General features: G+C 46.7%; 1 protein-coding gene across 1 annotated transcript in view; it reads left to right on the top strand.

The window, feature by feature from the left end:
- Window positions 1–4,125: 4,125 nt before the first annotated feature.
- The window catches only part of ears2 (glutamyl-tRNA synthetase 2, mitochondrial), a 28,577-nt gene continuing 17,794 nt past the window's right edge, over window positions 4,126–14,908 (top strand). Inside the window, exons 1-5 of the mRNA XM_038986579.1 lie at window positions 4,126–4,687; window positions 8,327–8,482; window positions 10,114–10,303; window positions 10,821–10,971; window positions 13,051–13,199. Coding sequence (XP_038842507.1) covers window positions 4,399–4,687; window positions 8,327–8,482; window positions 10,114–10,303; window positions 10,821–10,971; window positions 13,051–13,199 — 935 coding nt within the window. The 5' untranslated portion in view covers window positions 4,126–4,398. The remainder of the gene's footprint in view (window positions 4,688–8,326; window positions 8,483–10,113; window positions 10,304–10,820; window positions 10,972–13,050; window positions 13,200–14,908) is intronic.

Here is a 14,908-nt window from a genome sequence, read left to right as displayed (position 1 = left end):
TGCTGCTGACTGGTAACAGACCTGTTACAAAACTGATGTAACCAATTTGATAAAAAATTCTTAATGCCAACTCAACACAATAGAAATGCTGGCTTATTGTCAATAATAAAATACTATATTTAAAGAATGTTCATAAAAACTCATCGAAACAATTTTTATAAAAAAAATGACTTCAATATTTCCACTTGATGTGATTTTCTACTCCGAGTCACCGCCATGTGAAGGGTGAGAGACCTGCATTGTCATTCTGGTTGACTGTGCTGATGAAGTGATTAAGTAAGAAAGAACTGTTCACAACAAACTATAAACAAGAGGGTTGATCTGTTATTAAGAACAAAACAGAAGTAAATAGGTGATATATATGAAATAACTGTAATCTTCCTACTCCTCAACTGCAAGTTGTTTGATAGCTAAACGCGACACCATTCACCTGTAACACAAACAACAAACAAAACCGACTTACACACCCAGGCAAAAACCTCTGAATTCGGTCTCAGTCTAATAACAGGGTGTGTAACCTGTAAGCAGTCATTATGTCAACCTCCACACTCTCTCCACTCCGATTCGTTGTTTTTTTTTATATGCAAGGCTTTTATAATGAAGGTACAAATCAAAGCTTACCTGATGAAGGGGTTTGTCGCCGTGTCAGTCAGTCTGGTCGGTAGGTGTGTTAGCGTTGTGTTGCTTCCTCCGTCTGTCTCCGTGGAGATGTACTGATACCTGAGACGCAGGTCAACCAGTAAGCTGCTGTGTTTCCTCAGACACAAGATGATGTTGTGAAAGAACGAGGGTGTGTATCATCTCTGGTTATAAGGGCCTGAGGCATATTACTGCTCTATAGGTGTGTGTGTGTGTCTCTCTGTGCGTGTCTGTGTGTGTGTGTCTCTCTCTGTGCGTGTCTCTGTGTGTGTGTGTCTCTCTCTCTGTGTGTGTGTGTGTGTGTCTCTCTCTCTCTCTCTGTGTGTGTGTCTGTGTCTCTCTCTGTGCGTGTCTGTGTGTGTGTGTGTCTCTCTGTGCGTGTCTGTGTGTGTGTGTCTCTCTCTGTGTGTGTCTCTCTCTCTGTGTGTCTGTGTGTGTCTGTGTGTGTGTGTGTGTGTGTGTGTACAGTTGCCCTTTGAATACAGTAACACACTGATCCATGGTTAAATTGACAACGCCCTGTGGCTGTTGTGTCCGGACACCTGAACCCCTAGTTTTACATGTCGTTTTATGTGATATAAACTGTGTCTGTGTTCCTGGGTGTGTGTGTATGATATTGGTGATGATGGTAAATGTTATTGACGATAATGGTATGTGTTATTGGTGATGATGGTAAATGTTATTGATTATATCAGTGTTTGTGGTGATGACGGTAAATGGTATTGATTATATCAGTGTTTGTGGTGATGACGGTAAATGGTATTGGTGATGATGGTAAATGTTATTGGTGATGATGGTAAATGTTATTGGTTATATCAGTGTTTGTGGTGATGACGGTAAATGGTATTGGTGATGACGGTAAATGTTATTGGTGATGATGGTAAATGGTATTGATTATATCAGTGTTTGTGGTGATGATGGTAAATGTTATTGGTGATGATGGTAAATGGTATTGATTATATCAGTGTTTGTGGTGATGACGGTAAATGTTATTGGTGATGATGGTAAATGGTATTGATTATATCAGTGTTTGTGGTGATGACGGTAAATGGTATTGGTTATATCAGTGTTTGTGGTGATGACGGTAAATGTTATTGGTTATATCATGATGATATAGATCAACAAAACCAATAAAGATGTCCCAGGGAGATCAAGGTGGATCTGGATGGGAAATTCCTCTCACACAGGAAGTGTGTCTGTGCTTCAAATGATGAATCAAGACAAACCAGTTAAAGTTGATTATGTGTGTGTGTGTGTGTGTGTGATATAATACCAGTTTTTCCTCTATAGGCCACCACAGAAAAATACTTTTGTTTATTTTAATAATGTACATTTTACATTACATTTTAGTCATTTAGCAGACGCTCTTTTTTTATTTTTTACATACTGGGACAAGGATATCCCTACCGGCCAAACCCTCCCTAACCCGGACGACGCTATGCCAATTGTGCGTTGCCCCACGGACCTCCCGGTTGCGGCCGGCTGCGACAGAGCCTGGGCGCGAACCCAGCCCAGCCTGGGCGCGAACCCAGAGACTCTGGTGGCGCAGCTAGCACTGCGATGCAGTGCCCTAGACCACTGCGCCACCCGGGAGGCTGGTAGATGTATAGATGTATGCTCACTACCAATACGCTTGTTTACACTGAGCTGCACTGGGGTCAGAAAGCAGTCATGGTTACATCAAGACACTGAGCTGCACTGGGGTCAGAAAGCAGTCATGGTTACATCAAGACACTGAGCTGCACTGGGGTCAGAAAGCAGTCATGGTTACATCAAGACACTGAGCTGCACTGGGGTCAGAAAGCAGTCATGGTTACATTAAGACACTGAGCTGCACTGGGGTCAGAAAGCAGTCATGGTTACATCAAGACACTGAGCTGCACTGGGGTCAGAAAGCAGTCATGGTTACATCAAGACACTGAGCTGCACTGGGGTCAGAAAGCAGTCATGGTTACATCAAGACACTGAGCTGCACTGGGGTCAGAAAGCAGTCATGGTTACATCAAGACACTGAGCTGCACTGGGGTCAGAAAGCAGTCATGGTTACATTAAGACACTGAGCTGCACTGGGGTCAGAAAGCAGTCATGGTTACATCAAGACACTGAGCTGCACTGGGGTCAGAAAGCAGTCATGGTTACATCAAGACACTGTGGAGCCAGCGCGAGATATAGGTCTGAAAACGTACCTCAATGCAAGGATGGGATATGCCACTTGTACTCCAAATCTTACCTATCCACACTGCGCCCATCGAGAAGATTGAAGTACTGCTAGTTTTCCAGGGAAAAAGGCCCTTTTTCATCCTCATGCTAGCTAGTAGTTGCCACCGCAGCCATTTTGGAATGACAGTGTCAATGAAGGCTGCTGTGGCTCCTGCTAGCTAGCATGAGCACGAAAAGGGCAGTTTTCTGGGAAAACCAGCAGTATTCCAATCTTCTCGATGGAGCAGTGTGGATAAAGGTAAAATGTGGAGTACAATGGCATATCCCACCCTGCATTGAGGTTTGTTTTCTGACCCATATCTAGCGCAGGCTCCACAGTGTCTTATTAATGCAACCATGATTGTATTCCGCCTCCAGTGCAGCGCAGTGTAAACAAGCGTAAAGGTAGGGCTGGTGTCTTCTGGCAGGGTGAATACTGAATATACACCCATTGGCGACAGCAGCACTGTCTCTGCATGGCTTTCCCTCTGTCCCCTGGCAGGGAATGTTACAGATGAGTGTGTACCACCATTTTCTAGGAAACCGGTGGAGGTGCGGCGTCATACCTGCAACCAATCAGAGCACACAAAAACATTTATTCAAACGGACCAATAAAAAAAGAATACATTTCACATGACTACCTTAGTTACTCTAATAAGGGTTCCTTCAGCCTGTTACAACAGTCGTCAATCAACTATGTTACAATTATAATTGTTCACACCCACAGCGAACCTCTCAGGGTAAGATATTCTAGTGATGGGAAACCGAGGCTTTCTGAAGCCATCGGGGCTTTCACCGAATTGTGCCTTAATAAGATTGTTCATTACGCTGAGCTTTAACACAATCCACATTAGTGACATCTGCTGGTCATCAATGAAAAGCAGTGTTTGATGTTTATTTGCGTTTTTTCCACACTATTCATCAAATCTCCACAGCGCAGAGGTTAGCCGCGAGTCTTCGTAGGCAACTACAATCAGTTACCCATTGCAGGTTCGCACTTTCCATCCTGTTTCCCTTTTTTGCTGTCAAAAACTGAATCGAGGCCATTATTTAAGATGCTTTAGACAGAAGCTTATACTGTAGTCAATAAAGCGACTTGTTTAAACAACAATGTGCAGAAAGTGTGGCGTCATAAAACGATTTTTTAAATAATATACCTTCGTTCGGATTCGACCACCCTTTGTGTTCTGGGAATCAATAGTCACATCATTAGGGTTTTCACACTGCGCTTTTATCGGTGGGCGGACTTTTATTTTGAACAGAGCAAACCAGGAAGTGGTGTGATGACGTCATGTGATTGCATGTGTAGAGAGCCGGGTACAGTTGACGGTCAACTTCAAAAACGATTAAATCAACAACGCAAATCGATCTTAAACAGCAAACATCGGTAGAATGAATTTGTAAGAGCAATGTCAAGATGCGGGTTTTCCCCTCTCACAAAGACAATCCTCTCCTTGTGGTGCTAACGTTTCCGCGTTCATTAGCTAGCTAGCTGTCTGTAGCGAGTGGAACACATGGATAACTTTGTTTTGTAACTTCGGTAGTTAGCTAATTAGTATCATGCTTCTGTCATTGTTTATACATTTCAGCACACCATCCAGATGCCTTCCAATAAAAACGTGTAAGCGGTGTTGCCAATACAGTACAGGAAGGAACGTCCATAAACTCGATACCCCAGTGTTGTTGAAGAACGCATTGACTTTCAGCCGCAGTGGTGGACACGGCGGAAAGCAAAAATACATTAGGTTGAATAGCTCGCAGAAGAGATGCTTTTCATCTGAATGTGACGAGGTTGGTCATCATCATGAACATGGTGAAGTGAGAGTGAGGTTCGCTCCGAGTCCAACAGGTAAAATAATGCAGCGAATTTGGGGGGGGGACTGATTGGGATTTGAACCCACGACAGGCTGTTATTAGCTAAACAATCGGTTGAATTATCAGGTGTGTTAGTGCTGGGTTAAAGCCTGCGCAGTGCATATAGCTCTACAACCCTTGGGTCGGTGGTTGGTTTTGAGCCGTGGCTAAAAGGAGTACACTACAGGGAATAGGATAGGATAACCTGTACATGCTATAACACTACTGTTACAATGAGGCCACATTACCTAACAGCGTCCTTCCAGGGGCTAGCTGGACTGTTACAGTAGTAGTGATGCCACCTAGCTGGACTGTTACAGTAGTAGTGATGCTACCTAGCTGGACTGTTACAGTAGTAGTGATGCTACCTAGCTGGACTGTTACAGTAGTAGTGATGCCACCTAGCTGGACTGTTACAGTAGTAGTGATGCTGGACTGTTACAGTAGTAGTGATGCTGGACTTTTACAGTAGTAGTGATGCTACCTAGCTGGACTGTTACAGTAGTAGTGATGCTGGACTGTTACAGTAGTAGTGATGCTACCTAGCTGGACTGTTACAGTAGTAGTGATGCTACCTAGCTGGACTGTTACAGTAGTAGTGATGTCACCTAGCGGGACTGTTACAGTAGTAGTGATGTCACCTAGCTGGACTGTTACAGTAGTAGTGATGTCACCTAGCTGGACTGTTACAGTAGTAGTGATGCTGGACTGTTACAGTAGTAGTGATGCTACCTAGCTGGACTGTTACAGTAGTAGTGATGCTACCTAGCTGGACTGTTACAGTAGTAGTGATGCCACCTAGCTGGACTGTTACAGTAGTAGTGATGCCACCTAGCTGGACTGTTACAGTAGTAGTGATGCTACCTAGCTGGACTGTTACAGTAGTAGTGATGCTACCTAGCTGGACTGTTACAGTAGTAGTGATGCCACCTAGCTGGACTGTTACAGTAGTAGTGATGTCACCTAGCTGTACTGTTACAGTAGTAGTGATGCTGGACTTTTACAGTAGTAGTGATGCTACCTAGCTGGACTGTTACAGTAGTAGTGATGCTGGACTGTTACAGTAGTAGTGATGCTGGACTTTTACAGTAGTAGTGATGCTACCTAGCTGGACTGTTACAGTAGTAGTGATGCTGGACTGTTACAGTAGTAGTGATGCTACCTAGCTGGACTGTTACAGTAGTAGTGATGCTACCTAGCTGGACTGTTACAGTAGTAGTGATGTCACCTAGCGGGACTGTTACAGTAGTAGTGATGTCACCTAGCTGGACTGTTACAGTAGTAGTGATGTCACCTAGCTGGACTGTTACAGTAGTAGTGATGCTGGACTGTTACAGTAGTAGTGATGCTACCTAGCTGGACTGTTACAGTAGTAGTGATGCTACCTAGCTGGACTGTTACAGTAGTAGTGATGCCACCTAGCTGTACTGTTACAGTAGTAGTGATGCTGTACTGTTACAGTAGTAGTGATGCCACCTAGCTGTACTGTTACAGTAGTAGTGATGTCACCTAGCTGGACTGTTACAGTAGTAGTGATGCTACCTAGCTGGACTGTTACAGTAGTAGTGATGCTACCTAGCTGGACTGTTACAGTAGTAGTGATGCTGTACTGTTACAGTAGTAGTGATGCCACCTAGCTGTACTGTTACAGTAGTAGTGATGTCACCTAGCTGGACTGTTACAGTAGTAGTGATGCTACCTAGCTGGACTGTTACAGTAGTAGTGATGCCACCTAGCTGGACTGTTACAGTAGTAGTGATGCCACCTAGCTGGACTGTTACAGTAGTAGTGATGCTACCTAGCTGGACTGTTACAGTAGTAGTGATGCTGGACTGTTACAGTAGTAGTGATGCCACCTAGCTGGACTGTTACAGTAGTAGTGATGCTACCTAGCTGGACTGTTACAGTAGTAGTGATGCTACCTAGCTGTACTGTTACAGTAGTAGTGATGCCACCTAGCTGTACTGTTACAGTAGTAGTGATGTCACCTAGCTGGACTGTTACAGTAGTAGTGATGCTACCTAGCTGGACTGTTACAGTAGTAGTGATGCCACCTAGCTGTACTGTTACAGTAGTAGTGATGTCACCTAGCTGGACTGTGTACACCATGTAGCCTAACTAACTATAGTTGACCTGTGTCTCTCTAGGTTTCCTACACCTGGGGGGGCTGCGTACACCATGTAGCCTAACTAACTATAGTTGACCCGTGTCTCTCTAGGTTTCCTACACCTGGGGGGGCTGCGTACACCATGTAGCCTAACTAACTATAGTTGACCCGTGTCTCTCTAGGTTTCCTACACCTGGGGGGGCTGCGTACACCATGTAGCCTAACTATAGTTGACCCGTGTCTCTCTAGGTTTCCTACACCTGAGGGGGCTGCGTTCACCATGTAGCCTAACTAACTATAGTTGACCCGTGTCTCTCTAGGTTTCCTACACCTGGGGGGCTGCGTACACCATGTATCCTAACTAACTATAGTTGACCCCTGTCTCTCTGGGTTTGCTACACCTGGGGGGGCTGCGTACACCATGTAGCCTAACTAACTATAGTTGACCCGTGTCTCTCTAGGTTTCCTACACCTGGGGGGGGCTGCGTACACCATGTAGCCTAACTAACTATAGTTGACCCGTGTCTCTCTAGGTTTCCTACACCTGGGGGGGCTGCGTACACCATGTAGCCTAACTAACTATAGTTGACCCGTGTCTCTCTAGGTTTCCTACACCTGGGGGGGCTGCGTACACCATGTAGCCTAACTAACTATAATTGACCCGTGTTTCTCTAGGTTTCCTACACCTGGGGGGGCTGCGTACACCATGTAGCCTAACTAACTATAGTTGACCCGTGTCTCTCTAGGTTTCCTACACCTGGGGGGGCTGCGTACACCATGTAGCCTAACTAACTATAATTGACCCGTGTTTCTCTAGGTTTCCTACACCTGGGGGGGCTGCGTACACCATGTAGCCTAACTAACTATAATTGACCTGTGTCTCTCTAGGTTTCCTACACCTGGGGGGGCTGCGTACACCATGTAGCCTAACTAACTATAGTTGACCCGTGTCTCTCTAGGTTTCCTACACCTGGGGGGCTGCGTACACCATGTATCCTAACTAACTATAGTTGACCCCTGTCTCTCTGGGTTTGCTACACCTGGGGGGGCTGCGTACACCATGTAGCCTAACTAACTATAGTTGACCCGTGTCTCTCTAGGTTTCCTACACCTGGGGGGGGCTGCGTACACCATGTAGCCTAACTAACTATAGTTGACCCGTGTCTCTCTAGGTTTCCTACACCTGGGGGGGCTGCGTACACCATGTAGCCTAACTAACTATAGTTGACCCGTGTCTCTCTAGGTTTCCTACACCTGGGGGGGCTGCGTACACCATGTAGCCTAACTAACTATAGTTGACCCGTGTCTCTCTAGGTTTCCTACACCTGGGGGGGCTGCGTACACCATGTAGCCTAACTAACTATAATTGACCTGTGTCTCTCTAGGTTTCCTACACCTGGGAGGGCTGCGTACACCATGTAGCCTAACTAACTATAATTGACCTGTGTCTCTCTAGGTTTCCTACACCTGGGGGGGCTGCGTACACCATGTAGCCTAACTAACTATAGTTGACCTGTGTCTCTCTAGGTTTCCTACACCTGGGGGGGCTGCGTACAGCTCTCTACAACTATATCTATGCTAAGAAGTATGGAGGGAGCTTCATCTTACGTATGGAAGATACAGACCAGAGCAGACTGGTGCCGGGAGCTGCAGAGTCTATAGAGGATATGTTGGAGTGGGCTGGTAGGACAGACTAAATAACACACACACCTACACACACATACACACACCTACACACAGACCAGAGCAGACTGGTGCCGGGAGCTGCAGAGTCTATAGAGGATATGTTGGAGTGGGCTGGTAGGACAGACTTAATAATACACACACACACACACACACACACACACACACACACACACACACACACACACACACACACACACACACACACACACACACCTACACACAGGCCAGAGAAGACTGGTGCCGGGAGCTGCAGAGTCTATAGAGGATATGTTGGAGTGGGCTGGTAGGACAGACTTAATAATACACACACACACACACACACACACACACACACACCTACACACAGACCAGAGCAGACTGGTGCCGGGAGCTGCAGAGTCTATAGAGGATATGTTGGAGTGGGCTGGTAGGACAGACTTAATAATACACACACACACACCTACACACAGACCAGAGCAGACTGGTGCCGGGAGCTGCAGAGTCTATAGAGGATATGTTGGAGTGGGCTGGTAGGACAGACTTAATAATACACACACACACACACACACACACACACACACACCTACACACAGACCAGAGCAGACTGGTGCCGGGAGCTGCAGAGTCTATAGAGGATATGTTGGAGTGGGCTGGTAGGACAGACTAAATAACACACACATATACATACACACACACAGAGACACACATATACACACACCTACACACAGACCAGAGCAGACTGGTGCTGGGAGCTGCAGAGTCTATAGAGGATATGTTGGAGTGGGCTGGTAGGACAGACTTAATAATACACACACACACACCTACACACAGACCAGAGCAGACGGGTGCCGGGAGCTGCAGAGTCTATAGAGGATATGTTGGAGTGGGCTGGTAGGACAGACTTAATAACACACACATATATACACACACACACACACACACATACACACACCTACACACAGACCAGAGCAGACTGGTGCTGGGAGCTGCAGAGTCTATAGAGGATATGTTGGAGTGGGCTGGTAGGACAGACTTAATAATACACACACACACACCTACACACAGACCAGAGCAGACTGGTGCCGGGAGCTGCAGAGTCTATAGAGGATATGTTGGAGTGGGCTGGTAGGACAGACTTAATAATACACACACACACACACACACACACACACACACACACACACACACACACACACACACACACACACACACACACACACACACACCTACACACAGACCAGAGCAGACTGGTGCCGGAAGCTGCAGAGTCTATAGAGGATATGTTGGAGTGGGCTGGTAGGACAGACTAAATAACACACACACACACACATACACACACCTACACACAGACCAGAGCAGACTGGTGCCAGGAGTGGCTGAGTCTATAGAGTTCATGCTGGGGTGGGCTGGTAGGAGTAGAGACATATTTAGATATTAAGGAGTTTGGCCAACTTTTACAACGGACGTTAGCACCCGTGAGCGTTCCAATACATTCCAAGTATTTGGAATCTAATTCAGATTCTAGACATTCAGTTCCCACAGCATTGTTTACATTCTAGAACATGCTGTGGACTGGTCAATATTGCATTTGCCAATGTAATAATGGGGGCTAACATGGATACCGTCCATCTCCATCCTACCCTCCCCAGGTCTCCCCCCAGACGAGAGTCCCCGTGGAGGAGGCCAGTACGGTCCCTACCTCCAGTCCCAGAGGCTGTCCCTGTACAGCCAGGCTGCTGACTCCCTGGTCCAGACAGGGAAGGCCTACCACTGCTTCTGCAGCCAGCAGAGACTAGAATTACTGAAGAGAGAGGCCCTACGCAGCGGACAGACACCGCGGTGTGTTGGCTTAACACACTCATACACACACACACACACACACACACACACACACACACACAGTACACACACACACACACACATATACTTTTATTTATTTTATTTAACTTTTATTTAACTAGGCAAGTCATTTCACAAAATCTTATTTACAATGACGGCCTACTCCGGCCAAACCCTAAACCAGACGATGCTGGGCCAATTGTGCGCCGCCCTATGGGACTCCCAATCACGGACGGTTGTGATACAGCCTGGAATCGAACCACCGTCTGTAGTGACGCCTCTAGCACTGAGATGCAGTGCCCTAGACCGCTGCACCTCCTCGGGAGCCCAACATACACATGCATGGACATGTTCAAATACACAAACTCACTCATTCACTCATATAACTGAACATTCCTCTACTGCAGGTATGACAACAGGTGCAGACACCTCCTCGGGAGCCCAACACACACATGCATGGACATGTTCAAATACACTCACTCATTCACTCATATAACTGAACATTCCTCTACTGCAGGTATGACAACAGGTGCAGACACCTCCGCCCAGACCAGGTAGAGGAGAAGCTGGGTCAGAAGGTCCCCCATGTGATCAGGTTCAGACTGGAGTCTGGAGTAGAATCCTTCAACGACCTGGTCTTCGGATGGAACCGTCATGAGGTGGCCCAGGTAAGCCGGCAGACACGTGAGATAAATAAACACAAGCTGTACCGGCAAGCAGTGTGCAATTTTTATTTATTTATTCCGACGCCCCTGCAACAAGTAACCTCAGATTTGCAAGTGCTTTTCTTATTTCAAAACGCATATAATTGAAACTCTACGCATTGAAACTGAAACTCTCCTTCATCCCAGGTTGAAGGAGACCCGTATTAATCTTGACGGGTTCCCCACCTGGCAAATGTAGTAGATGGATAGATAACATATATATCTACCCATTCCTCTTCCCAAAGGGATATTCAATGGCTGCTTTAAAAACATTTTACCCATCTACCAACAGGTGCCCTTCTTTGCAAGGCATTGGAAAACCTCCCTGGTCTTTGTGGTTGAATCTGTGTTTGAAATTCACTGCTCGACTGAGGGACCTTACAGATAATTGTGTGTGTGGGGTACAGAGATGTTAAACACTATTATTGTACACACAGTGAGTCCATGTGACTTATTATGTGACTTGTTAAGCACATTTTTACTCCTGAACTTATTTAGTCTTTCCATAACAAAGGGGCTGAACACTTAACTGACTCAAGACATTTCTGCTTTTCATTTTTTATTTATTTGTAAAAATTTAGAAAAACATAATTCCACTTTGACATTATGGGGTATTGTGTGTAGACTAGTGACAAATATCAATTTAATTTTAAATTCAGGCTGTAACTCAACAAAATGTGGAAATGGTCAAAGGGGGTGAAATACTTTCTGCACCTGCTGTAGGTAGGAGACCCTGTAGTGATGAAAGCAGACGGTTTCCCCACCTATCACCTGGCTAACGTAGCAGACGACCACCTGCTGTAGGTAGGAGACCCTGTAGTGATGAAAGCAGACGGTTTCCCCACCTATCACCTGGCTAACGTAGTAGACGTCCACCTGCTGTAGGTAGAAGGAGACCCTGTAGTGATGAAAGCAGACGGTTTCCCCACCTATCACCTGGCTAACGTAGCAGACGACCACCTGCTGTAGGTAGAAGGAGACCCTGTAGTGATGAAAGCAGACGGTTTCCCCACCTATCACCTGGCTAACGTAGCAGACGACCACCTGCTGTAGGTAGAAGGAGACCCTGTAGTGATGAAAGCAGATGGTTTCCCCACCTATCACCTGGCTAACGTAGCAGACGACCACCTGCTGTAGGTAGGAGACCCTGTAGTGATGAAAGCAGACGGTTTCCCCACCTATCACCTGGCTAACGTAGTAGACGTCCACCTGCTGTAGGTAGAAGGAGACCCTGTAGTGATGAAAGCAGACGGTTTCCCCACCTATCACCTGGCTAACGTAGTAGACGACCACCTGCTGTAGGTAGGAGACCCTGTAGTGATGAAAGCAGATGGTTTCCCCACCTATCACCTGGCTAACGTAGCAGACGTCCACCTGCTGTAGGTAGAAGGAGACCCTGTAGTGATGAAAGCAGATGGTTTCCCCACCTATCATCTGGCTAACGTAGCAGACGTCCCCCTGCTGTAGGTAGAAGGAGACCCTGTAGTGATGAAAGCAGATGGTTTCCCCACCTATCATCTGGCTAACGTAGCAGACGTCCACCTGCTGTAGGTAGGAGACCCTGTAGTGATGAAAGCAGACGGTTTCCCCACCTATCATCTGGCTAACGTAGCAGACGTCCCCCTGCTGTAGGTAGGAGACCCTGTAGTGATGAAAGCAGACGGTTTCCCCACCTATCATCTGGCTAACGTAGTAGACGTCCCCCTGCTGTAGGTAGAAGGAGACCCTGTAGTGATGAAAGCAGACGGTTTCCCCACCTATCACCTGGCTAACGTAGCAGACGTCCCCCTGCTGTAGGTAGGAGACCCTGTAGTGATGAAAGCAGATGGTTTCCCCACCTATCATCTGGCTAACGTAGCAGACGTCCCCCTGCTGTAGGTAGAAGGAGACCCTGTAGTGATGAAAGCAGATGGTTTCCCCACCTATCATCTGGCTAACGTAGCAGACGTCCCCCTGCTGTAGGTAGGAGACCCTGTAGTGATGAAAGCAGACGGTTTCCCCACCTATCACCTGGCTAACGTAGCAGACGTCCACCTGCTGTAGGTAGAAGGAGACCCTGTAGTGATGAAAGCAGACGGTTTCCCCACCTATCACCTGGCTAACGTAGTAGACGACCACCTGATGAAGGTCAGCCACGTCCTGAGAGGATCAGAGTGGCTCATCTCCACCTCCAAACACCTGCTGCTGTACAGGTACACACACACCATTGGGATTCCCACTAGGCACACCCATACAAAATTGTAACCTAATAATATTCATACATTTTATTCACTCTTTTCAAGATACCCAAGGACACATACAGAGCAAAATAGAATAACATAGAAATTATGAGCATGACAATACCAGAAGCAATGTACTATAAGCAATGTAGAAAGTACAAAACGGTAGGTTGCTTTGTTTTATGTTATTGTTATTCCAGGGCTCTGGGCTGGAAGCCCCTGGTTATGTTATTGTTTTTCCAGGGCTCTGGGCTGGAAGCCCCTGGTTATGTTATTGTTATTCCAGGGCTCTGGGCTGGAAGCCCCTGGTTATATTATGTTATTGTTATTCCAGGGCTCTGGGCTGGAAGCCCCTGGTTATGTTATGTTAAGTCCAGGGCTCTTGGCTAGAAGCCCCTGGTTATGTTATTGTTATTCCAGGGCTCTGGGCTGGAAGCCCCTGGTTATGTTATGTTATTGTTATTCCAGGGCTCTGGGCTGGAAGCCCCTGGTTATGTTATTGTTATTCCAGGGCTCTGGGCTGGAAGCCCCTGGTTATGTTATTGTTATTGTTATTTCAGGGCTCTGGGCTGGAAGCCCCTGGTTATGTTATTGTTATTGTTATTTCAGGGCTCTGGGCTGGAAGCCCCTGGTTATGTTATTGTTATTCCAGGGCTCTGGGCTGGAAGCCCCTGGTTATGTTATTGTTATTGTTATTTCAGGGCTCTGGGCTGGAAGCCCCTGGTTATGTTATTGTTATTGTTAGTCCAGGGCTCTGGGCTAGAAGCCCCTGGTTATGTTATTGTTATTCCAGGGCTCTGGGCTGGAAGCCCCTGGTTATGTTATTGTTATTGTTGTTCCAGGGCTCTGGGCTGGAAGCCCCTGGTTATGTTATTGTTATTCCAGGGCTCTGAGCTGGAAGCCCCTGGTTATGTTATTGTTGTTCCAGGGCTCTGGGCTGGAAGCCCCTGGTTATGTTATTGTTATTCCAGGGCTCTGGGCTGGAAGCCCCTGGTTATGTTATTGTTGTTCCAGGGCTCTGGGCTGGAAGCCCCTGGTTATATTATGTTATTGTTATTCCAGGGCTCTGGGCTGGAAGCCCCTGGTTATGTTATTGTTATTCCAGGGCTCTGGGCTGGAAGCCCCTGGTTATGTTATTGTTATTCCAGGGCTCTGGGCTGGAAGCCCCTGGTTATGTTATTGTTATTGTTGTTCCAGGGCTCTGGGCTGGAAGCCCCTGGTTATGTTATTGTTATTCCAGGGCTCTGGGCTGGAAGCCCCTGGTTATGTTATTGTTATTGTTATTCCAGGGCTCTGGGCTGGAAGCCCCTGGTTATGTTATTGTTATTCCAGGGCTCTGGGCTGGAAGCTCCTGGTTATGTTATTGTTATTCCAGGGCTCTGGGCTGGAAGCCCCTGGTTATGTTATTGTTATTGTTATTCCAGGGCTCTGGGCTGGAAGCCCCTGGTTATGTTATTGTTATTGTTATTCCAGGGCTCTGGGCTGGAAGCCCCTGGTTATGTTATTGTTATTGTTATTTCAGGGCTCTGGGCTGGAAGCCCCTGGTTATGTTATGTTATTGTTATTCCAGGGCTCTTGGCTAGAAGCCCCTGGTTATGTTATTGTTATTGTTATTTCAGGGCTCTGGGCTGGAAGCCCCTGGTTATTGTTATTGTTATTCCAGGGCTCTGGGCTGGAAGCCC

Source organism: Salvelinus namaycush, unplaced genomic scaffold (genome assembly GCF_016432855.1).
Source record: "Salvelinus namaycush isolate Seneca unplaced genomic scaffold, SaNama_1.0 Scaffold514, whole genome shotgun sequence".
NCBI classification, from domain to species: Eukaryota; Metazoa; Chordata; class Actinopteri; order Salmoniformes; family Salmonidae; genus Salvelinus; species Salvelinus namaycush.
The sequence above is the reverse complement of the archived record's forward strand: the minus strand, read 5'-3'. Positions and strand labels throughout refer to the sequence as shown.